This window comes from Theropithecus gelada, chromosome 17 (genome assembly GCF_003255815.1).
Source record: "Theropithecus gelada isolate Dixy chromosome 17, Tgel_1.0, whole genome shotgun sequence".
Lineage (NCBI taxonomy): Eukaryota > Metazoa > Chordata > Mammalia > Primates > Cercopithecidae > Theropithecus > Theropithecus gelada.
The window spans coordinates 47868752-47895223 of NC_037685.1; the positions used below are offsets into that span (position 1 = coordinate 47868752).

Here is a 26472-nt window from a genome sequence, read left to right on the forward strand (position 1 = left end):
ACTACATATGTTTCCAGTGACTCACTATCACTCCACTTCACTCTCCGCTGTTGGAAACACAAATATAGATTCAGTTCCAGAAGGCACCTTCATAATAAAAGGTACAAATTGGAAATCAGTCCACAGGCTACTTGGTTTTACACAAGAAGCTGGAATTTTCTCTATGGGATTTCAATAATTTATTTTAAGATTTTTTTTCCCCCCAGAACACAAAGAACACGAGGTTCAATAAAAGGTTCAGGTGTATTGTAAAGATCACCCTATGCCACAAAAAGAACTCACAGCTGATGCTGAAGCTTAACAATGCTAGAAGTCCAACAGAGAAGCTGTAGGTTTTATCAATCATTTTGACCAGGAGAGGAATAAATTGGGTTGCTCTATCCAAAGACACAGGCCACATCCATTTCTGTTATCCAAAGTTCGGTAGATTGCTTTAGACCTTTGTGGAGAAAAGGAAGGAACCTGAGACCTCACTTCTTCCCATCCTTGTATTTCCCACAGTTTCATCTACATTCACACTTGGTTTCACTGCTTTGATTAAACTGGGGGATCAATTCAGTGAAGCCAATATTCAACTCAGTAAAATATCAGTAAGAAAAAAACAATTATAGTATCTGTTTTCTATTATGAGAAGCCTCAGGTCAGTCAAAACACAACAGAGATTGTGTTCTGTAAGGCAGTCAAGGCCAGGAGGGTACACTCAGATCGTGATCGAAAGCAATTTTTGTACCTACAGAGCTGCAACCTATTCTGAATGCAAAATAACAAAAGAATTGTATGAAATATGTTAGAGTCATCCATGTCCATCTAAGTATTTTCAGTTAGACAATCTCAAAATGAGAGGAAAACAAAATGTCATATAATGTGGGTATGTCTTGTAAATAATCAGTCACTGATTTTTTAAAATTTGGAATCATTTTTATCAAACTTCTTATCGTTTCGCACAGTAATAGACATTACTTTATTTCATGGATTCAACATTTGTTTCTCAGCAATTTGTTCCCTAAAATGTATTCTACTTAAGCACACTATCCATAAACAGTCAAATTGTTGAGGTAAAGGACAGACCTATTTGTGTTAATTTTTAGATGATTCAATGTATTTTTAATAATAACTTGAGAAGTTACAATTGTATATATCATATAGTCAAAGAATATTTTCCAATGGTTTCATTCCATAAAAGAAGTCATTTATTTTCTGTACATTTTCAGTAAATATTTCACCCCAAACTTTAATAATTTCATAGCACTTATTATTCCTTTATAGCAAAATTATCTTATTATTGGAATTTAACAAATTATTAAAGGAATGCATCAAAATATTATTTCTGAAGCAAAGTGAAATAGTTGGAACAGTTTTTATTTCTCTTTAAGAATTTTATTTTTTATTTATGATTGAAATGAAAGTGTCAAGCAGATGTATTACTTTAACAGTAGGGATGCAATTGTGGACAGATGCTACACAGTTGCATGGAAAATGGTTTTTCTTTCCAAAACCATTACTGGAGATTTATGCCCTGTAGGATAAGATAAACATAGAAACTGATCATGAAGATCTGGATCGCCTGGCATCACTTGGTTTTCATGGAATAATTCAAGAGGATAAATGTGCTAGACTGTATCAGTTACAAGAAAGAAAATATTTTTCATATGATATTTAGATACTGAATGCCACTCCTCCCTCTGCCAGCTATAATGTACAGAATTTATTGGTCTGTGTCCATATTCAAATCGTATTTGCCTTAACAACAGCGCCTTTAAAATTAAATGTTTTATATGGTATGTTCTCATCCAAAGCGACTATTTTAATTAAGAGAAGTGATCACTGAAGTGTGAGTTTACCTAAGAAACACTTAGTTTAAAAGGTAAGGAACTTCCCGCTTTGTGCATTTCTCTTGAAATCTAGTTGCCAGAAGACAGAGAGGAAAAGTTCTAGTTACTTTCTGGGCAAATAATATACAAGGAAGAAAATCCAGTAACCTTGGAGGGAGTGCTGGGGGAAGAAGGCCATACCAGGAGAGTCTCCTGGTTTATACAAATCCTCTCAAGTTCTTTAGGTTTAAAATGACTTCTAGGACCACCACAACATGGCAGGTTCTTCTTTAATTTTTAACTTAGATTTCATGTTGTAATAGAATGTTTTAGGGAAACTTCTTCTATCTACAGAAATTCATTTATCACTGAATTTAAGAAACCATCTTTTACCCATGAAGGCAGAAAGACAAGAAAAACCACTGGGAAGGGTGGTCGTCATGGAGCACCATTTTTTGACCTGAAGCTAAGAATTACTTTTCTTATGATTTGAATGTCAATATGTGATATTCAGATCTTATTTTAATATGGCTATTACTTTAATATTTTGTTTGGTATATGTCTACTATACGGTTATTCTCCACCTGTCGTGTTAATAATGAAAAAGACCATGTGCCTTCATCATTAAACTAACTCCATCAGGTTGTAAAGACCTCTGCACGTTGACCTCTCCCACCTCTGCTTCAGTCAAGGAACCCCTTGCCTGCCACCCTCTCATGCTCTCATCGCCCCGTTTCTGAAGATGTTTGAGCTAGCTACACCTACGCACAACATTCTAACCCTGGCAAGAAGACTAGAACTTTACAGCAAATCCACCCAGTCCCACGCCACATTCCCTTCTGTGCTCACACCAGTGTTCTGCTCTTTGATGTGTTTGTTTCTTCTCTGAAGAAGTTAGCCCCTGAGACTTCTTCACGTCATAAATTTCCATTCTCCCAAGTAACTGGATTTTTGAGAAAATGCCCTTTTCCATCTAGGTGCATGTAATTCTCAATACATTACTAGCCACACCCTTAAGGGTAAGTGGGAGCTCCCTTTGGGAGAATATGGAGTGACCTGGTGCTGGTCACTTTAGAAGGTAATTTGTCTTGCTCACTGGAAGCTGTGCTTATATGGGCTAGAAGGAGGACATGAGTGCCCATCAGCAGGACCAGAACTTCTAGAAGGAGCTCCTACTTCCCAGGTGTTGTGATGACATCAGACTTGGAGAAGATTTGGGGTATGTGGAAAAGAGGAACCCAGGAAGTTCTTTCTTTTCTGTGCTCTTTTTTTCCAGTCTTTCTTATTTATTTTATTTATTTGAGACAGAGTCTTGCTATGTCACCCAGGCTGGAGTGCAGTGGCGTGATCTCGGCTCACTGCAACCTTCGCCCCCCGAGTTCAAGCGATTCTCCTGTCTCAGCCTCCTGAGTAGCTAGGCCTACAGGCACCCGCCACCATGCCAGGCTAATTTTTGTATTGTTAGTAGAGACGAGGTTGCACTATGTTGGTCAGACTGGTCTCGAACTCCTGACTTCAGGTGATCCACCTGCCTCAGCCTCCCAAAGTGCTGGGATTACAGGTGTGAGCCACCGCGCCTGGCTAATATTTTGTTAATTTTTAACAAAAGCTTTGGCATTTGTTTATATTAATACAAGATATTTCTCATTAAATATCATAGATATTATTCCCCTCGCAGATGAGATCTAAGTGTCTTTCAAATGTTTTATCAATTGTTTCCATCTAAATAAATATTGATCTGTAATTATTTTTAGTTACTGAGCACTACATATTTCTAAGCGGCTTTAAATTTTGTCTAGTATAACATAGTGGTTTAGGGTGCAGGTGAGGGAGCATGAGGGTCTGTAAGACTGAGTGAACTCACAAAGGAAGTGGGTGTAGACAGAGAAGAGACAAGGCCCACAAACAGAGCCCCTGGACACTCCAACATGAGCAGGCAGGAGTCCATAAAGAGTTGGGAAAGGAGATAGGGAGGAAGCAGCCAGTGAGCTAGAAAGCCAAGAGAGTGTGGTGTCCTGGAGGACAGGTGAGAAAGTGCTCCATGGAAGGAGAGAAACCAACTCAGTCAAATTACGCTGCGGTGGGGATGGGTCAAGAGAAACAAATGTGAGACTTGAACATTGGATTTAGAAATGTGCACATTGCTGGCCAGGCGCGGTGTCTCACACCTGTAATCCCAGCACTTTGGGAGGCTGAGGCAGGCGGATCACGAGGTCAGGAGATTGAGACCATCCTGGCCAACACAGTGAAACTTCGTCTCTACTAAAAATACAAAAAGTTAGCCAGGCGTGGTGGCGGGAGCCTGTAGTCCCAGCTACTCGGGAGACTGAGGCAGGAGAATGGCGTGAACCTGAGAGGCAGAGCTTGCAGTGAGCCTAGATTGCACCACTGCACTAGCCTGGGCGACAGAGCGAGACTCTGTCTCCAAAAAAAAAAAAAGAAATGTGTACATTGCTGATGAGTTCCACAAAAGCAATTTTGATGGTGCCATGGTGTCCAAAGTTTTATTAGAGTGGTTTCAAGAGAGAGTGGGAAGAGAAGAATTTGAGATAATAAGTAGAAATCAGCCGTGTGTGTGTGTGTGTGTTGATATGAAAGGAAGCAGAGAAGTAGAATAGTAGACTAGAGGGGAAGTCAGATTTTATGCTGGTTAGATTTGAGTTATGGTTTAGTTTTTTAAATACTTTAAGATAGATAAAGTTTTTTTTTTTTTAAGATTAAGAAATAACATATTTGTTTCCTCATGGGAATGTCTTGTGGAAAGAGAAAAATTGACAGTTGGAGGAATGTGGAAAATTTTCTGATAAAGAAAATAATTTCTACAATAAAATTATTTGGCGATTACTGTTTCTGAAAGAACCACCACATTCATTCTTACCCATCACTAATATGCAATCAGAAATGAGGCCCTCAAGAAATGCTTCTCTTTTCTCTGGGATCTCATGGCAAACCCAGCTTTATCTTCATTTCCTGATGAGAGCTCAAATATATTTTCCTTTTGGAAATATTTTAAGTGCTCAAATATATTTGAGACTCAACATTTATAAGTTAATATTGTAATCATACTTTTTGTTGTTTTTAACATACTTTGAATAGTTAGATGATATGGTATCAGATATATTTGACTTGTGAAATATGTGCAAGTCCATTACTGGACTTCAGTTGAAACTGACTTCTCAGGCAACGTTGTAATGCTTTATTTTGATAGACTAATTGATTGGAACCTCCCTGAGTCAATACTTTACCAATCTAAAACTGTCATTGAACAAGTGAATATGCACTGCTGTACTATCTTGTGAAATGTTTTCTTGTTTTCTCCACAATAGCTTTGTGTCAACATGACCAATGAGAAGATGCACCACTATATCAATGAAGTGCTTTTTCTCCACGAGCAAGTGGAATGTGTACAAGAGGGAGTTACCATGGAAACAGCATATTCTCCTGGTAACCAGAATGGAGTTTTGGACTTTTTTTTCCAGGTATTCATATAATATAATTAGATACTTAACAGGATACATGGATTTAAATATACTGGAGACAAATAATTTTCTTTCAGGAGGCCTTATTTTTGAGATATCTTTATATGTGAGGTTCTGCAGTAATTTTTCAAAATCCATTGAGGTGCACAAGTTATCTTTTTCTGAAAGGGCATTTGAAGCATCACCAATTCATTAAAAGGACAAGAAATATCAGATCATTTTGATATAGAAATATTCAATACTGTTTATTCAACATCACTAAAACTCTCCTTTTGGCAATTATAAGTGCTTATTGCAAAAAAAAGGACTTTTTATAAAATAATACCTAAGATTAATCACACCATAAAACAAGTTCAACAGAATCTTTTTTGTTAATTTATCTTCAAAGTTTCTAAGATTTAAAATTTGGAAAAATTGGCAGGAATAACATATAAACACATATATAATATCAGTTAAATTAAGAGTCTCACGGCATCTGCAGCTGTTTAGAGTTTACTTTATTTTTTCTACTTTACAATGAAAAACATTTTGACCCTGTGTCTCTATCATATAAGCCAAAATCTATCACATAAACAGCAATTGCGATGTACTAATATAAGAAAACATTATATGGATTTACTCACAATATCTCCAAGACACATGGACATTGTTGAAAACAGACAGCGTTCATCTAATTGGAGAATATGTCATTCTTTAGTCTGTCTTTCCATAAAGATAGATTTCTAAATTATTTTATAAATTTTTCTGATTAACACATTCTTGTTCCTGCTAGTAACTTGTCAGCATTCTTCTTTTTTAAAATTATAGCCCTCTTCCTCCAGAAAGCCCTCATAGTGACATACAGAGCCTATAATTACTTAAGGTTTAAAAATGTCTTCAAACTGGCAGGACTGTATACTTAATTGTATATGGGAAGCCTCAGGCATCCAGCACCTTCTCTCCAGCTTGCCGTGTTCTCTTCCACTGCTAACCAGGGGTCATCAGAATGAAAACTTGCATGGGCCATATTTATATTTCAAGGATTACCTATTTGTCCCTGGCCCTGAGGGGAGGGGCTGATCCAGATTTTTACCAAATCCTCCAAGTGTCTAGTACATTTTGTTGCACTCTGCAGTATCTGATGAAGGTGAAACTACGACAACCTTTCACATGGATTAGAGCCATGCAATCTCTTCTAACCCTTTACTAGTAAAGGAATTGAAGGTCATCAATCCCTTTCTTTTCTTTTTGAGACAGAGTCTCCCTCTGTCGCCCAGGCTGGAGTGCAGTGGCATGATCTTGGCTCATTGCAAGCTCTGCCTCCTGGGTTCACGCCATTCTCCTGCCTCAGCCTTCCAAGTAGCTGGGACTACAGGCGCCCACCACCACGCCTGGCTAATTTTTTTGTATTTTTAGTAGAGACCAGGTTTCACCGTGTTAGCCAGGATGGTCTCAGTCTCCTGACCTCATGATCCGCCTACCTCGGCCTCCCAAAGTGCTGGGATTATAGGCATGAGTCACCATGCCCGGCCGATTAATCCCTTTCTTATGGCTTATTTCCCCAGGTTCTATTTTTGTTTTTAGGCACTTCCACAAGTTTTCAAAGTCTAAAAGGTTAATCGCCCCATTCTTTTATTGTTTTATTTCAGACATCCAGAAAACGTAACACACAAGATTTTGTTTTTAATTTGAAGACAATACAAATAATAATGCTTCAAAAATGTTGCTAGTAATCAACCACCTTATCCCTGGCGAACATCATGTTGATTTTTGGAGCAGAATCCGTGAGCTCTCGGAATGTCTATCATCTTTATACTGATTCGGGGCCCTGTCTTTGAGTTACTGCAATACACATTGACCACTTTACCAAACAAGTGAATATTTTCACCCCAGAGAAGACATCTTGTCACTGCCCTTGAAACAGAAACAGACTTGCAGACAACCTTGCCATGGCTCATTTGTCTTTCTGCTGTGTGTCTTGTGCATGTTTGTATGTGAATCTGTAACAGTATTTACAGAAGTATCATGACCTGATGCTCAGATCAATACATGAAGGAATGATGGATAATATTGTAATATCAACATTTTACTTACTCTTCAGCAAATAGCTTGCTATTAGTTGATGTAAAGAATTGTTTGATTTTGAAGACATCACAGATGGAACCAATCCTTGGCAAACTTCTCACATAGACCATTTTCTAGGGCTGCTCTCATATATACACACACACACACATATAATTTATATATTTATATATTATATATTTATATATTATATATCTTATATAAAAATAAATGTTTATATATCTTATATATAAATATACGTATATATTTATTCACCTTCAGCTTCTTTAGGGGACTCCTCATGGGGTCCCCCGGCCACTCTGAACTTCTTGCAGTGTGCTCTATGGAACTTCCTGTTGAACTAGTCCTCCCAGTAAGGGGCTTTCTTCTTCAAATTCTTTTATCCAAAAACACTTTTGTGTTGGCAACAGCAGTCTCACCAGGCATTGCTGACGTCAGGTAACTTGCTAAGGTGGGTGAGCTTGCTTTTGAAGGCGTTCCTACTTCCTTTCTAGTGCCATTCTCCTCCGCATTGGGCCTTCTGTTTCTTTCCTTCCCAGGGAGGTTATTTGGTTTCTCGTTTTAGAGGTGGCTGTCATTGTTGCTGAGTATCTTCAAGGAGCACGCTCTGCTGTGTGAGCCCCACCAGGGGTGTGCATGTCCCGTGGCTGGCATTATTAGCTTTCATTCCCTTTGGCTGAAAGGGAGTGATCTCACCAATACAGCTCTCAGGCAATTGCAGTCTTTGGATTTTCTTTTTCTTTTCTTTTCTTTTTTCTTTTCTTTCTTTGTTTGAGACCGAGTTTCACTCTGTCACCCAGGCTGGAGTGCAGTGGCACGATCTCGGCTCACTGCAGCCTCTGCCTCCTGGGTTCAAGCAATTCTCCTGCCTCAGCCAGCCACCTGAGTAGCTGAAACTACAGATGTGTGCCACCATTTCCAGCTAATTTTTGTAGTTTTAGCAGAGACGGGGTTTCACCATGTTGGCCAGGACGGCTCTTAGGCTGCCTGTTCACTGTGATGATAGTTTCTTTTGCTGTGCAGAAGCTCTTTAGTTTAATTAGATCCCATTTGTCAATTTTGGCTTCTGTTGCCATTGCTTTTGGTGTTTTAGACATGAAGTCCTTGCCCATGCCTATGTCCTAAATGGTATTGCCTAGGTTTTCTTCTAGGGTTTTTATGGTTTTACATCTAACATTTAAGTCTCTAATCCATCTTGAATTAAATTTTGTAAAAGGTGTAAGGAAGGGATCCAGTTTCAGCTTTCTACATATGGCTAGCCAGTTTTCCCAGCACCATTTATCAAATAGGGAATCCTTTCCCCATTTCTTGTTTTTGCCACGTTTGTCAAAGATCAGATGGTTGTAAATGTGTGGTGTTATATCTGAGGCCTCTGTTCTGTTCCATTGCTCTATCTCTCTGTTTTGGTACCAGTACCATGCTGTTTTGGTTACTATAGCCTTGTAGTATACTTTGAAGTCAGGTAGCGTGATGCCTCCAGCTTTGTTCTTTTTGCTTAGGGTTGTCTTGGCAATATGGGCTTTTTTGGGTTCCATATGAACTTTAAAGTAGTTTTTTCCAATTCTGTGAAGAAAGTCATTGGTAGCTTGATGGGGATGGCATTGAATCTATAAATTACCTTGGGCAGTATGGCCATTTTCACGATATTGATTCTTCCTATCCATGAGCATGGAATGTTCTTCCATTTGTTTGTGTCCTCTTTTATTTCACTGAGCAGTGGTTTGTAGTTCTCCTTGAAGAGGTCCTTCGCATCCCTTGTAAGTTGGATTCCTAGGTATTTTATTCTCTTTGTAGCCATTGTGAATGAGAATTCACTCCTGATTTGGCTCTCTGTTTGTTATTGGTGTATAAGAATGCTTGTGATTTTTGCACACTGATTTTGTATCCTGAGACTTTGCTGAAGTTGCTTATCAGCTTAAGGAGATTTTTGGCTAGACGATGGGGTTTTCTAAATATACAATCATGTCATCTGCAAACAGGGACAATTTGTCTTCCTATTTTCCTAATTGAATACACTTTATTGCTTTCTCTCACCTGATTGCCTGGCCAGGACTTCTGACGATATGTTCAATAGGAGTGATGAGAGAGGGCATCCCTGTCTTGTGCCAGTTTTCAAAGGAAATGCTTCCAGTTTTAGCCCATTCAGTATGATACTGGCTTTGGGTTTGTCATAGATAGCTCTCATTATTTTGAGATACATTCCATCAATACCTAGTTTACTGAGAGTTTTTAGCATGAAGGCTGTTGAATTTTGTCAAAGGCCTTTACTGCATCTATTGAGATAATCATGTGGTTTTTGTCTTTGGTTCTGTTTATGTGATGGATTACGTTTATTGATTTGCGTATGTTGAACCAGCCTTGCATCCCAGGGATGAAGCCAACTTGATATTGGCGGATAAGCTTTTTGATGTTTTGCTGGATTAGGTTTGCCAGTATTTTATTGAGGATTTTCACATCGATGTTCATCGGGGATATTGGTCCCTGATATTGGTCTAAAATTCTCCTTTTTTGTTGTGTCTCTGCCAGGCTTTGGTATCAGGATGATGCTGGCCTCATAAAATGAGTTAGGGTGGATTCCCTCTATATTGACTGGAATAGTTTCAGAAGGAATGGTACCAGCTCGTTTTTGTACTTGTGGTAGAATTCGACTGGGAATCCGTCTGGTCCTGGACTTTTTTTAGTGGGTAGGCTATTAATTGTTGCCTCAATTTCAGAGCCTGCTATTGGTCTGTTCAGCAATTCAGCTTCTTCCTGGTTTAGTCTTGGAAGGTGTATGTGTCCAGGAATTCATCCATTTCTTCTAGATTTTCTAGTTTATTTGCATAGAGATGTTTATAGTATTGTCTGGTGGTAGTTTATATTTCTGTGGGATCAGTGGTGATATCCCCTTTATCATTTTTTATTCTATCTATTTTATTTTTCTCACTTCTTTATTAGTCTTGCTAGTGGTCTATCAATTTTGTTGATCTTTTCAAAAAACAGCTCCTGGATTCACTGATTTTTTGAAGGGTTTTTTGTGTCTCTATCTCTTTCAGTTCTGCTCTGATCTTAGTTATTTCTTGCCTTCTGCTAGCTTTTGAATTTGTTTGCTCTTGCTTCTCTAGTTCTTTTAATTGGATGTTAGAGTGTCGATTTTAGATCTTGCCTGCTTCCTCTTGTGGGCATTTAGTGCTATAAATTTCCCTCTACACACTGCTTTAAATGTGTCCCAGAGATTCTGGTATTTTGTGTCTTTGTTTTCATTGGTTTCAGAGAACATCTGTATTTCTGCCTTCATTTCGTGATTTACCCAGTAGTCATTCAGGAGCAGGTTGTTCAGTTTCCATGTAGTTGTGCAGTTTTTAGTGAGTTTCTTAATCCTGAGTTCTAATTTGATTGCACTGTGATCTGAGAGATAGTTTGTTGTGATTTCTGTTATTTTACATTTGCTGAGGAGTGCTTTACTTCCAACTATGTGGTCAATTTTGGAGTAAGTGCAGTGTGGTGCTGAGAAGAATGTATATTCTGTTGATTTGGGGTGGAGAGTTCTGTAGATGTCTGTTAGGTCTGCTTGGTGCAGAGCTGAGTTCAAGTCCTGGATGTCCTTGTTAACCTTCTGTCTCATTGATCTGTCTAATATTGACAGTGGGATGTTAAATTTTCCCATTATTATTGTGTGGGAGTCTAAGTCTCTTTTTCAGTCTCTCAGGACTTGCTTTATGAATCTGGGTGCTCCTGTATTGGGTGCATATATATTTATGATAGCTAGCTCTTTTTTGTTGAATCGATTCCTTTACCATTATGTAATGACCTTCTTTGTCTCCTTTGATCTTTGTTGGTTTAAAGTCTGTTTTATCAGACACTAGGATTGCAACCCCTGCTTTTTTTGTTGTTTGTTTTCCATTTGCTTGGTAGATCTTCCTCCATCCCCTTATTTTGAGCCTATGTGTGTATCTGCATGTGAGATGGGTCTCCTGAATACAGCACACTGAGGGGTCTTGACTCTGTATCCAGTTTGCCAGTCTGTGTCTTTTAATTGGGGCATTTAGTCCATTTACATATAAGTTTAATATTGTTATGTATGAATTTGATCCTGTCATTATGATGTGAGCTGGTTATTTTGCCCATTAGTTGATGCGGTTTCTTCCTAGCATTGATGGTCTTTACACTTTGCCATGTTTTTGCAGTGGCTGGTACCGGTTGTTCCTTTCTATGTTTAGTGATTCCTTCAGGAACTCCTGTAAGGCAGGCCTGGTGGTGACAAAATCTCTCAGCATTTGCTTGTCTGTAAAGGATTTTATTTCTCCACTTATGAAGATTATTTGGCTAGATATGAAATTCTGGGTTGAAAATTCTTTCCTTTAAGAATGTTAAATATTGACCACCACTCTCTTCTGGCTTATAGGGTTTCTGCTGAGAGATCCACTGTTAGTCTGATGGGCTTACCTTTGTGGGTAACCTGACCTTTCTCTGTGGCTGCCCTTAGCATTTTTTCCTTCATTTCAACCTTGTGAATCTGACAATTATGTGTCTTGGAGTTGCTTTTCTCAAGGAGTATCTTTGTGGTGTTCTCTGTATTTCCTGAATTTGAATATTGGCCTGCCTTGCTAGTTTGGGGAAGTTCTCTGGGATAATATCCTGAAGAGTATTTTCCATCTTGGTTCCATTCTCCCCATCATTTTCAGGTATGACAATCAAATGTAGATTTGGTCTTTTCACATAGTCCCATATTTCTTGGAGGCTTTATTCATTTCTTTTTACTCCTTTTTTCTCTAAACTTCTCTTCTCACTTCATTTCATTAATTTGATCTTCAATCCCTGATACCCTTTCTTCCACTTGATCAAATCGGCTACTGAAGCTTGTGCATGCATCACGTAGTTCTCGTGCCATGGTTTTCAGCTCCATCAGGTCATTTAAGGTCTTCTCTACACTGTTTATTCTAGTTAGCCATTCATCTAATATTGTTTCAAGGTTTTTAGCTTCCTTGTGATGGGTTCGAACATGCTTCTTTAGCTCAGAGAAGTTTGTTATTACCGACTTTCTGAAGCCTACTTCTGTCAGCTCATCAAAGCCATTCTCCATCCTGCTTTGTTCCGTTGCTGGTGAGGAACTGCAATCGTTTGGAGGAGAAAGAGCACTCTGGTTTTTAGAATTTTCAGCTTTTCTGCTCTGTTTTCTCCCCATCTCTGTGGTTTTATCTACCTTTGGTCTTTGATGATGATGCCCTATATGTGGGGTTTTGGTGTGGATGCCCTTTTTGTTGATATTGATGCTATTACCTTCTGTTTGTTAGTTTTCCTTCTAACAGTCAGTTCCCTCAGCTGCAGGTCTGTTGGAGTTTGCTGGAGGTTCACTCCAGACCCTGTTTTCCTGGGTATCACCAGTGGAGGCTGCAGAACAGCAAATATTGCAGAATAGTAAATATTGCTGCTTGATCCTTCCTCTGGAAGCTTCATCTCAGTGGGGCACCTGACTCTATGAGGTGTCAGTCGGCCCCTACTGGGAGGTGTCTCCAAGTTAGGCTACACAGGGGTCAGGGACCCACTTAAGCAGGTGGTCTGTCTGTCCTCAGAGCTCACACACCGTGCTGGGAGAACCACTGCTTTCTTCAGAGCTGTCAAACAGGGATGTTTAAGTCTGCAGAAGTTTCTGCTGCCTTTTGTTCAGCTATGCCCTGCCCCCAGAGGTGGAGTCTACAGAGTTAGGCGGACCTCATTCAGCTGTGGTGAGCTCCACCCAGTTTGAGCTTCCTGGCCACTTTGTTTACCTACTCAAGCCTCAGCAATGGCAGACGCCCCTCCCCCAGCCAGGTTTGCTGCCTTGCAGTTTGATCTTGGACTACCAGTGAGCAAGGCTCTGTGGGCATTGGATCCGTTGAACCAAGCGTGGGATATAATCTCCTAGTGTGCCATTTGCAAAGACCATTGGAAAAGTGCAGTATTTGGGCAGGAGTATCCCAGTTTTCCTGGTACGGTCTGTCATGGCTTCCCTTGGCTAGGAAAGGGAAATCCCCTGACCCCTTGCGCTTCCTGGGTAATGTGATGCCCCACCCTGCTTCGGCTCACCCTCCATGGGCTGCACCCACTGTACACCCAGTCTCAATGAGATGAACCAGGTACCTCAGTTGGAAATGCAGAAATCACCCGTCTTCTGCATTGATCATACTGAGAGCTGCAGACCAGAGCTGTTCCTATTCAGCCATCTTGGACATACTCTCTCTCTTTTTTTTTTTGAGGCAGGGTTGCATTCTGTTGTCCAGGATGGAGTGCAGTGGCATGATCATGGCTCCATGCAACCTATACCTCTTGGGCTCTAGTGATCTTCCCACCTCAGCCTCCTGAGAAACTGGGACTACAGGCACACATCACCATGTCCAGCTAATTTCTGTATTATTATTATTTTTTTTAATAGAGATGAGGTCTTACCATATTGCCCAGGCAGGCTGGTCTCAAACTCCGAGCTCAAGTGACCTGACTGCTTTGGCCTACCAAAGGGCTCGGATTATAGGCCTAAGCTACTGTGCCCAGCTTTGCCATAATTTTTATGACTTAACATCATGATGAGCTTTATTTTTTGATAAGTTTCTTGTCTCATCATAGGTGTGGAATATTTTAGATGGATTGTAGGTCAAGAAAAATGACAATTTTCCTGTAGTCTGAAATTTTATTTTTCTTAATAAGATGAAAATGTACTTTTTAAATAACTACAGCATTTTAATGACATTACAATACTTTTTTACTTATTTGTTTATTAATTTGATAAATATTATTGGGGGTCTACTTTACATCAGAGACCTGCTAGGTGGTGGGGCAGAAATAGAAATGTATTAAGGTAAAGACTGATTCATTTTCTGAGTGTCTGTATGAATCTAACAAAAATATAAACAAGCATGCATGAATCATAACAAAAGTATCAAACTAAGTAATAGACAAAACAACTCCCCATCTCTTCTTAACTCTCAGAAGCCATCTGGATTTCTCACGTTATTGGATGAAGAAAGTCAAATGATTTGGTCAATGGAATCAAATTTTCCAAAAAAGCTGCAAAGTCTCCTAGAATCCTCAAACACAAATGCGGTGTACTCCCCCATGAAGGATGGGAATGGGAATGTTGCCCTCAAAGACCATGGTACAGCCTTTACCATCATGCACTACGCAGGAAGGGTAAGTGGCCAGAACTGCATAATTTTTCATGTGCACTAATGATCAAAGGTCATTGGGACAAGCTCTAGAGTTGTTGATATTTTAAGTTTTGTTATTTGGATAAATGGAAGCTGGATGAACAACCCACAATAGGTACTTTTCTAAGTGATATTCTTTTAGCTTGATGCGGAATTAACATCTTCAGAATGATGACACACGCTGTGTGAGTCTTCTCATAATGTTTCTAGAATTATAACTTTATATGAGCAAAGGATCCCTGGGTTTAATACAAAGAGCTCTGCTATAAATTTTGGAATATTATTCATAATACAGATGAACATTGGACATCTGAGTTTTCTTACCTTGAATATAGTTTTTAGTATTAAAGTATTTTTTCTTAAAGCATGTCAACTTAAGGAAGAAAGAAAGCCACTCTCTCAGATCTTTCCCAGTTCTCTAACCAGCTTTGTAAAACATGCTTCTTACTTCAACACCTTCAAGGACTTCCTCTTACCTATATAAAAATTATCATTCTCCTTAGTCCACGCTAATATCAGGCTTCTCCAAGCTGATCATAATTTTTCTTTTCATTTCTTACCTGTCAGAACTCCCCTGTGCAAGATCTCTGTTCAGGTTATTTTTCTAATCCACTCATATTTTCTGCATTTTCAGCCTCCCTTAAACTCCTTTACATTAAGCTTGAAATATCCTCCTTGTCTTCTTAACAAGATCAAATTTTATCCAACTTTCAGTATTAAATCCATGTTCATTTATCATCAGTCCAAATCCCAGCTGTAGTTAGTGTCTCCTGCTTTTGCATGTACAGCTCTCTGTCTCCTACTCTTACTCCTTTGACCCCACTTAGTACAGATGGCGTGCTAGAGGGTAAAATCTCTCACCGCTGGCTTACAGTGTATTTCAGTTCATTTCGACCAGTGTTTCCAGAGACTCTGTGTTATGCCAAAGAAGGAGAATTCGAAAATCAAAGATGAGCAAAGCCTGTTCCTTGCCCTCAAATATCTCAGCTTCAAATAGGGAAAGGCAAATGAACAAATATTAATATGAATAAAGTATTATATTGATATAATAATATCAACAAATGTATATATTACCATAGGGAAGGAAGCAATTAGTGGCTTAAAAAATGTGTAGAGATGCTTTCCAAACCCAGACCTTCAAGGGTGATTGAGAGCTCACTAATTATAAAAGAGTGGGGGGACATTCTTGTAAAGACATATAATTTTGATTCAGGATTCAGTTGTATAGGACAGAATCCACTCTACCTATTTAAGCAGAAAATAATCTAGTTTGAGAAAATAATCATTGGGAGACTCTAAGTTGAACTTTCGGGAATGACATTACAAGCACACCACAGAACAGAGTTACTAAGACAGTTACAGCCTTATCTTAGATCAGGAAGCCTCTAGCCAAACTGAGAAGCTGCTGCTACAGTTGCTGTTTCTGTTACTGCTCCCACCTGCACAAGTAGCATGTGTAAACCCTAGCATTCAACATCAAAGGAGGAAGGGACTAGGCTTGGAGATTCCCACTGCAAGGGAAAATCATCTTCACGGAGGCTCACCAGGTAACACAGCAGAAGCAGCAGAAGTGTGGTTCTCACTCCGTCTACCTCTGAGTCTTGTGCCATCACACCAGACTGGTAGAAGCTAAAGAGCAACTGGATCCTGGTGCAAGCCTACGTGAAGGCAGGCTTCTCCTTTTCAGCCTCCGCAGTCCAAGCAGCAACCAGGGTGGATGGGCGATGCCATTCCAACACAGCACCTACAGAGTATTTGGGAAGTTGTGTCAGAAGTTCAGTTCAGGGTAGAAAGGGCGGTAGGTAACATGTCTAAGAAGATTGGGTTGGGCCAAATCATGAGTAAATATGCATGCACCACCAAGGGCTTTGTCCTCTTGAAACTGTTAACTCATGAACTATTTTTAGACAAAGTAGGAAGATGAAGCAATAAAAACAAAAAAGCAGAGGGCCTGATACAGGAGATATTGGTAAAAGAATAAAGGGGCCTTTGAAAATGCCCAGTCAAGGTGTGCATTTGAGTGATACCAGCGGATAAGAGGAGGCGTTCAGAGGAAGAGGAAGCAGGGACAGTGACTGATTGCATGTGCAAAGCCGAGGAGACAGCCTAGAAGGACCATGAAGGGTCTCACTTGGCTCTCTGACAGAGGGTGGTATTACGGCAACCAAGAGAGGAAACCCTGGAGGATGCAGCAGTTTGGAAGGAATGCTATTCAGTTTTAGATGTTCTGAATTTGGGGGGTTTTTTGTGCAACTTCTAATACGATGCTAAAAGTACTTGATGCTGAGATAAGATAGGTTGATGGTTTTGGGAAATATGGTTATATAATTGAAAATGTGTATCCTGATTATGGCACTCAGGAAGAAAATGGAAGAGAGGGAAAACAAAAGTTAGTAGAAAAGGAGTATCATAGAAACCAAGGGAAAGGAAGAAAAGGGGTCAATAGAAAATGCATCTGAGTGATGTGGTAGTTAGGCTAACAAGGAGCTTTGAGAGGCATTAGAGGGGCACAGTCTCAGAAGAACGCTGGGGTGGTGAGTGGCACGTCAGAAGGAAATCCAGGGAGGATTTTATATGTATATGTGTATATAGATGTATATTATATATTTATATATAAAACATATTTATATGTAAAACATATTTATATATACAAATATAAATATGTGTGTATATATACAAATATATTGTATATATACAAATATAAATATATGTATATGTACTATATATGTATTTATATATACAAATATAAATATATTTATATATTTGTATACATACTATATACATATTCTATATTTATATTCATATATGTATATTTTATATTTCCATTTATTAAATATTTGTATATTTAATAAATATAATATACAATTTATTAAATTTTAAATGCTTATATAGTTAATCAATACATATATAAATATATCAATATATGTATATAAATATATACATATATTTATATATTTCTACGTGTATATATATTTATAATATATAATGCATATGTGTATATTTATAATTGTATATATCTCATATATTTATTCAATTATAAATTTATATACATAAATTTTGTAAAAACATACATTTGAAATATAATTCATGTTCTTTGAGAGATTTCACTATTAAAAATTCTTTAGGAAAACAGGAATCTTAGACTTGTATTTCAATTTTCAGGCTATATTTTCTTCATAGTAAATATTTGTTGAATTTGTAGGGAGTATTTTACAAGTTACAATGAAGTGTGATGATCTCAGGAAATTACTTTTCCTCAGGTTTAGGGAAGTGACCGTAGGCGGGTACATGCTTTCCTCGGGTTTACGGAAGTGACTGTAGGCGGGTACATGCTTGGCGTGCCTTCTGAGAATTACTTTTCCTCGGGTTTACGGAAGTGACTGTAGGCGGGTACATGCTTGGCGTGCCTTCTGAGTCTGTGTTGTGTGTTGGAGGTGCACTAGATGTTCAATAAATGCTAATTGCATTACAGTCAGTGGAAATGTGCTTGGGAATAATCGTTTTTAAATTATTTTATGTTCGATTTAAAAAATGGTTGTGCATTCACTTAAAATTTCCATTTTTAGCCTCAAATATTTTTAGAAAATTTTTGAGAAAACAACTGAGTTTAAGTCAATATAATTATTTCGCTGAGTTCTGATAGAAATAAAGCAAAACAGAGGAAACCAACCGATTAGCTGGTACACAGCCTAAACCCCTGTGGAAACATGAATGTTCCTGTAAAATCATCTTTGTTTTTTAAGCAAGATTTTTATCATGGGAGTCAGTTTTGTGGTTTTATAAAAATCTTTTATTGTACTAAGATGTATTAATGAGTCTTAGCCAAAAGACTCCCTGAGGACTCATTCACATGTTCAGTATAGATTATATGTAATTTGTGGCAATATGTCAAGCCATATGCCATTTGAATAATCAAATGTAGACACATACACTTAAATTTTGAGCTATTGCAGTTTCGAAAAAGGCAGCAACACTTTCTGTATTTTATAAATCAAGACATGTAGAAAAAGTTAACTGATTTGAAATCAACATACAAGGTCTAGTTTGGACAATAGGAGGAACATTGCTGAATAGCTCTCTGATAGTCAAGTTGGCCCCCAGTGGCCCTGGGGTTCTTTGTTGCCACTTTTTTGGCCAGACGGATGGGGTAGAACGTATCTCCTTCATCACCGCTTGCTCCTCCATGATAGGGTTACCTGGTCTTTTTAGTGGAAATTCATTACCTTTTGTAGGAAGGATAATTATTACTCCTGGATGATATTGGCATCCAGCCCCACCTGGAGGAACTCGCCTATCCTTAAAGCTCTGACCAGGAAGAACGGCCAGGCTTCAGAGTCTTGTTTGGAACAGAGGCTCTGAGGTGCTTTTAGAAATGTTTAAGCAACATTATTTAAATTATAGCTGAAGATCTTTTCTAAACACATTTGAATTTTTCATTACTCATAGGAGCAGAGTACATTTTCCAGTCTCCATTACAGAAATATTTTAAAGTAAATGGGAAGAGGCTGTACATGAAATATTAACACGGTCTCATTAATGAGCATGAATCTGAATTAAGGAAGGCTTGTTGGGTTTTTTGGTTAGTTATCTGTTTTAGCAAATATTAAATCATATATGAGATTATCACTTATAGGGGCTGCTCTTAAAATTCTGATGATTTACATGATAGATAAGCATTAAATTCAGAAATGTATCTAGTTTTATTGGCTATTAAAATTAAGAATCTTGATAGAAGAAAGAATTATGATTTGGCGAAAGACATTGGCTCTTAGGAGAGTTAAATTTCCATTAAGGTGATTCTAAACTACCTCTAGTAAGAAATAGAATTTTTAAGCTCCTAAATTTTGATGTGAAATAAGCAAATAGATTAGGAGATAGTAAAACAACCTTAAGTAATAAAAATTGCATTAATGAAAATATAGGTCAAAATTAATAATTATTATATAATATATATGTGATATAATATATGACACCTACCTATATGAGCCTTGTTTGTTGTCTGCTCATAGGATCTTTGTCTGAAAGTTGTTTATTATGAAAATTTATATTAGCATGAAGTGAATCTCTTTGGATCTCAGATAAGCATCCCATTGTGATTGGCCTGAATGGTTTATAGGCAACAAGTTGGTGATATTGTTCTTACACCTAAGATGATGCATCCCTGTTTCAGCTCCTTCTCCCCCCAAACGCTTATGCATTGTAATGGGCTGAACAGGAGCCTTCCAAAAATATTTGCAGGCCCCCATCCATGGAGGCTGTGAATATGACCTTATTTGGAAAAACGATCTTCATTTATATAATGAAGTTACAGATCTTGAGATGAGGAGATGATTCTGGGTTATGGGTGGGCTTTACGTCCAAAGTCTACTCCGAAAGTTAGGCAGAGAGAGATTTGAGAGAGAAGAGGAGGAGGCCATGTGACCACACGGGTAGGTATTGAAACACCTGGAACTCCCAGAAGCTGAAAGAGGCAGGAAGGGTCCACCCGTTGAGCTTCCGGCGGTGTGTCTTGACCAGATTCCAGAGTGCTGGCCTCCAGTGCTGAGAGGGAACACCTTTCTCTTGTTTTGAGCCACCTGACTCATTACTTGTTGCAGCAACCCTAGGAAGCTAATAAAGTATTTATTGGTTCATCTTGACAGATGATAAGAGGAGTAGTTTTATCAGATAACATTGTAGAATTTCTTTGCCACGTTTGATTCATTTTTAAGTGATTCCTACACTTCTCTGAGTCAGGTTTTGCGCATGTGATTTTCCTTACCTGGAACATCCCTTTTCTTTGTCTTTCCAAATCTTATCCATCTTCCCTCAGATCAAGTTCTTGGCCGGATCTAAATTTCCTTGATCTCATTTTGCCCTTATCAATAATGATTCCTGAAGCTTGCATGACATTTTCCAGTTTACAAAGTACTTCTGTGACATTGTCACCATGGTCTTGGATATAAGTATTACTATTTCCATTTTTCAGGTAAATAAGCCTTGGTGAAGTTCAGTGATTCACCAAAGATTGTACAGCTGCATATTAATTTCCTAGGCCTGCCAAAACCAAGTACCATAGGCTGGGTGGCTTAAAACAACAGAGATTTATTTTTCACAGTGCTGAAGGATAGTAGTTCAAAGTCAAGTGTTGGCAGGGTTGGTTACTTCTGGAGGCACTGAGGGAGAGGCTGTTCCAAGTCTCTCTCCCAGCTTGTGGTGGTAGCCAGCCATTGGCATTCCTGCCTTGCAGGCCCCCATTCCTGGCTTGCAAACCTATCACCCCAATCTGTGCCTCCATCACATGGCCCTATCCCTCTGTGTGTTCTCTCCTCTTCTCACAAAGATTTAATCCAGCAGGACCACATCTTAATTTAGCTAATTTCATCTACAAAGACCCTATTGCCAAATAAGGTCATATTCTGTTCATCTGGGTGGACGTGAATTTTAGGGTATACTATGCAAGCCACTACAGGCTAGCAGTGACACTATTGTGTCTTATTTTCCCCAAGTTCACTGTGCTTTTCTCTCTTCACCACATCATGGGGTGAAATTCCTAATGTGTTTGTTGTCTGTACTCATAGAATTCATGTGGCATAGTGGAAGGAGGGTAGAAAGGGCAGGAGCCCTGCCTGGGGCCCAGCTGTTGGGGGTTTGATTTCCAGCTCCATTGCTGTGTGCCTTTGAGGAGGATAAGGACCCTCACACCATGAAATTTACCATTAAAGAAAATATAATTATGAACCTCATAAACTTGTCCCAAAGGTTAAGTACAATGACAAGCAATAAATGCAGGTACAATTATTTTTACTCATTTTTTCAAGTATGTGAGTCATCTATTTCCCCAACAATGGCTGAAGGTCTTCAGTGCAGGAATACAACAGTACTTCATAAAATTTTGAACTCATCAATCACAGATATTGAAGACCAGATAATATTGCAGAGGTTATCCAATCAACTTTTGCCATACATTCAGATGAGAATATTGGTGGCCCCTTTGAGTTGCTCAAAATAAAGTAAGTGGTAAAATGTCCTTGATTTGTTTTTTTAAAAAGAGTCAATTCTTTTATCTTATGAAAGTGCTCACATTATATAAAGTAATGTTTTGGAAGTCATGTTAGAATGTTTATTTTTATATACACAGGGTTACTGGTATCGCTTCAGTAGATGATAGGAAAGGTGTAACCACTCCGATTATATTATGGTATTTTCTGGCCCTTCTTATGACACTTGAAATACTTCAGTGGAAGATATGTACAGAAAATTGAGATATTTCTCTAACTATATATTAAATTAAATTAAATATATAAAAATATAATATAATATAAAAATATATAAAAATATAGCATAAAATTAAATTAAATTCTCTATATATAGTATTAAATACAGAAAATTGAGATATTTCTCAACTATAATATTAAGAGAGAAAACAAAACAAAATTTTGTTTTTCACAGAATATTTGGGATGGTTTGTGATGGGTAGCTCCCTTTGAAGGGAATTTTGTAAAAAATATATGTATTCTTTACCATTTAGTTTAATAACTAATACTTTAATCAGGCATACAGGTGTGTGAAATTTTACTGCGCATTTTAAAAGATCCTTTCCATATGATTTCACCTTATAAAATTAAAACATTCTGTACAATTTACATACATACTCTAAGTTGTAATTTTATAATGGCATAAAAACTTACAGCCACCTTATCTACTGTGCTTGTAGATGCATCTCTCTGTGGGTAGATTTTGATTGTATTTGTCATGATTCCTTCATTGTAGCTCTAAACCACAACCCTACAGATCAAGTTGTAATCTCAGACACGTAGGCCTTGATCATTACTGTTCATGTCACTGATTTCCACAGGCCTTTACGGGAATCATATCACTAAAACGTTGTTGATGGAAATGATGCGGGGAAAAGAATGAAGTCACTGATTTGTAGCCCGTCTCTAAAATACGTAGTATTTTTCTCCTCTTTAAAAATAGTGTATCTCTATCTTTGAATAAACTAAGTTTGAAATGTTTCTATTGTTTAGATTTATGCTGTTATGCAAGTCCCTGAGTAGAGATCTTTGTCTCATTGATGCTGCGGTCAATTCTAGATGATCTAGTGATGAAAGCCAACCTCTTTTCCCTTAAACATTTTTTTTTTTTTTTTTTTGAGATAGAGTTTTGCTCTTGTTGCTCAGGCTGGGGTGCAAAGGCACAATCTCGGCTCACTGCAACCTCCACCTCCTGGGTTCAAGTGATTCTCCTGCCTCAGCTTCCCGAGTAGCTGGGATTACAGGCATCCACCATCATGCCCAGCTAATTTTTTGTATTTTTAGTAGAGACAGGGTTTCACCGTGGTCTCGAACTCCTGACCTCAGGTGATCCACTCTCCTCAGCCTCCCACCGTAAAGATTTTTACATAACATGCTTGCAGGGATCTCTGTCTGTTCAGCTTCTCAGTTCCACCTGTGTCAGGAACACCTTTCATAATGCGTCCTTTACCTCCCCAGAGATTTGTGGGGGACACATTGTCCCCAAGAAGACTCTGAGAGTGAACTTTTAAATTAAAAAACAAAGAACATGAACTAATCAATAGGGCAGTTTTCATTTATTTCTCTCCTTTTCTCCAGGCAGAATCCCCAGACATAACAACCAAATCTGTCTGGTCTAAGCCAAACTGATACCCTTAAAAGCTATTTGACAAAGATATTTTGACCTGCAGAGAAAGAACTTAATTTACATCTGTATTTGTTCACCCCTTGAGCAGACGTTTTGAAAAATAAAAGTAGCTCTACCAGGCTCCTGGTGATCCACTGCTTACATGAATTTCACCTTTGGCAGTATTTTACGGGAGGCATGATCCACCTTTTCTTACCTAGGTTTTGTTAAGACAAAATGTAATATCTCATTTAGAGAATCTTCTGCTTCTTCAAATATTTAATATATTCTTTTAGCTTCATGACCTGACAGAAAGTTATAAAACTTTAGATTTTCCAGAATATTGATAGTTTATGAACTAGTTGATTGGTATATTTTTTCATAAAGGAATCAATGAGGCACATCCATAAATTTCCGCCATGTCAATTTCAAGGGAATATCCATATACAGATTTCTAGATATCTAGATAGGACTCTTAACAACATTACTCATTACTATATGTTCCTAATAACCTTCTTTGTTAATTAGTATTCATCAACTTAAACTGAATCAGAAGGAAAGCAAAAAAAAAAAAAAAAAAGCTAGTGGATAGAATCACTTAATGGGAAAGTAAAAGAATAGAAGCTGTTGCTTATAAATATTGACAATATATAGACATTGGTTTACCACTACAGAAGAAATTGAGACTCTTTTCAGCAAACCTCAGATAGAAAACTGAAACCAGGCAGGGAAAATAATTGGACACATTTATATATGCTGAAAATGATCTCTTATTTATTTTGCTAAAATCCAATCTTCACATATATTCTGATGTGATATATTGAATTCAAGGGTTTATCTCAAAACTTTGCATTTTAAATTATCACCACTTCCAACACCAGAAAAGTGGTTTAATTAAAAATTTAATTCCAACCACTTCTTTCCTAAGGATTATATTTTGCATCATATAAATAACGTGATAGAGAAAGGGATTATAAATTTGATGGATGTATGAATTTACTTTCATTTTGTGAATATTGATGATGTTTCTCAGAGCAGGGAGCTTATCTACTGTCAAGATTCAGTTGCATATACGTGATGATTCCCAGATCTCCACTCTATTTCTGCTGTGGGCTGCATATTGACTTTTTAATATCTCTATTAGTATAGCATGTTAAATTCAACAAGAGCAAAGTCAAAAGCCTCCCCTTTGCCTTCCATCATGATTGGAAGTTCCCTGAGGCCTTCCTAGCCATGCTGAACTGTGAGGCAATTAAGCCTCTTTCCTTTGTAAATTACTCAGTCTCGGATAGTTCTTTACAGCTGTGTGAAAACACACTAATACAACATGTAACATATTTTACAAAATATTTTTAAAAGGTTAGCCCCTGCTGTTTTCCTTGGCTTATTAAAAATTTAGTCTTAACCCTGATAACTTCCTCAATCCATTGATGATATTTTAATAACTTTTGACATTAGCCATATCAAAGGCAATCTGAAAATCTAAATAGATGCCCATATACTAAATTTACATGTAAGCCATTCCTAGCCCCCTAAAATAATAATTTTATTGATGGATTATGCTAATCAATAAAATCATTAAAATTTAGTGTGAACTGGCCAGAGATCAAAACTCAAATAGATAAGAAACTGTGGTTCAGAGAAGCTGACTATCATGTTCCCACAATTAATTATGCCAGCACGTGGCCCATGAGTGTTTCTACAGGTTGAGAAGCAGAAACTATAATAGAATGAGAATCCCTTCTTCCCAACCCTTAGTCTATTGTTCCTTCTGCTTTACCACACTCTCATTTTTATATCATTTTCTCCAAAATTCCAACACCATATATGGCATATATAGGGATACACAATAACCAGGGATTTTTGAAAAATACTGTACTTTATTGCTACCCTCTTAGATAAAAGTATTTGAAAGTTTTTTTTTTCCTTTACAAGAACTTTTCAAAAAATGCTAACTCCCCTAAGAAAATAGCTTAGCCTTGAGTATAGTTATAGTGTAATCTCATCTTAAACTTATAAGCAATTTAAAAATACATCAACATCAGCTCTAATGGCTGTTCTCAGAAGGACTGTGTTTCTTTATTTAAGATGCACTGTAGGCCGGGCATGGTGGCTTATGCCTGTAATCCCAAAACTTTGGGAGGCTGAGTCGGATGGATCACTTGAGGTCAGGAGTTCAAGTCCACCATGGCCAACATGGCAAAACCCTGTTTCTACTAAAAATACAAAAATTAGTCAGGTGTGGTGGTGTATGCCTGCAATCCCAGCTACTCAGGAGGCTGAGGCAGGAGAATCGCTTGACCCAGGAGGCGGAGGTTGCAGTGAGCGGAGATCGTGCCACTGCACTCCAGCCTGGGTGACAAAGTGAGACTCTGCTTCAAAAAAAGTCATTAATTAAATAAAATAAAATGCACTGTGAACAGTTACTTCCAGCAAACCATGCTCCCACACTCCTTTCTCACCTGCCAGCACCACATAGAAGGACTGAGTTAATAGAGCATCCTAAGCTCCTAGTAGCTGAAGCTGTGATTCTCATACGTAACGTGCATCCAACTTAACTGGGGAGCAAGTTTAAAATGCAGCTTCCTGGACTCCTCTCCAATAATGACTAAAGAGGCCTAGGGTGAAGTTTAAAGCATTTGCCTTTTTATTAAACACCAGAGGATATTCTCCTTTAGGGAATCTGGAAAGCACATTTTGAGAAACACTAAAATTATTAGCCACATAGTAGGTGCTCACATTTCACAGTTTTGCATTGTTCTCTCACCTGGTACAAGGCGCAGCGAGGGATGAGGCTGCAGACATAAAGAATTCACTATTCCCCAGCTCTGGGCAACCCTTGGACCTTCTTTAGCAAGGTGAAGTAAGCCAATTGCTCTTGCTTTCAGTTCAGGGAATTAAAATCCAGTGTTGGTGGATGGAGCTATTTCGGTGGTGCTCTCTTGCCTTTGGATTTCAGTTTCCTTGGTGATTAGCCAAGCATGAGCCTGACACCCTTCAGTTAGGAGGAAAATGCATGTGGTTTGGCATTTTGTAACTTTTGTTTTCTTTGTGGAGCCAGGAAACTCAGTATCTTGATGAATTTTGAGTCACAGACATGGTGAAAGTTTTATACCCCTTTTTTCATATATAGCTGACATAATTTATCTTTTAATTGTATTTATTGCAATGCTGGAGTGTTATAGCAAGTACTTCCAAAAAAGCCACATACTGTCACTGCTCTCAAGTTTATATTGCACCCCTCATTTGGCATCCACACTGTAGCATTTAAATGAGGATTGCTAACTGCCGCAGCATAAGCAAAATGCTAAGTTTTCTTTTGAGTTATTTTATTGAACA

General features: G+C 38.1%; 1 protein-coding gene across 3 annotated transcripts in view; it reads left to right on the top strand.

Moving 5' to 3' along the window:
* The window catches only part of MYO16 (myosin XVI), a 702327-nt gene that overhangs the window by 499288 nt on the left and 176567 nt on the right, over positions 1-26472 (top strand). For all 3 annotated transcript variants that reach the window (XM_025364355.1, XM_025364354.1, XM_025364353.1), the window contains exons 22-23: positions 5138-5290; positions 14294-14494. In XM_025364355.1, coding sequence (XP_025220140.1) covers positions 5138-5290; positions 14294-14494 — 354 coding nt within the window. The remainder of the gene's footprint in view (positions 1-5137; positions 5291-14293; positions 14495-26472) is intronic.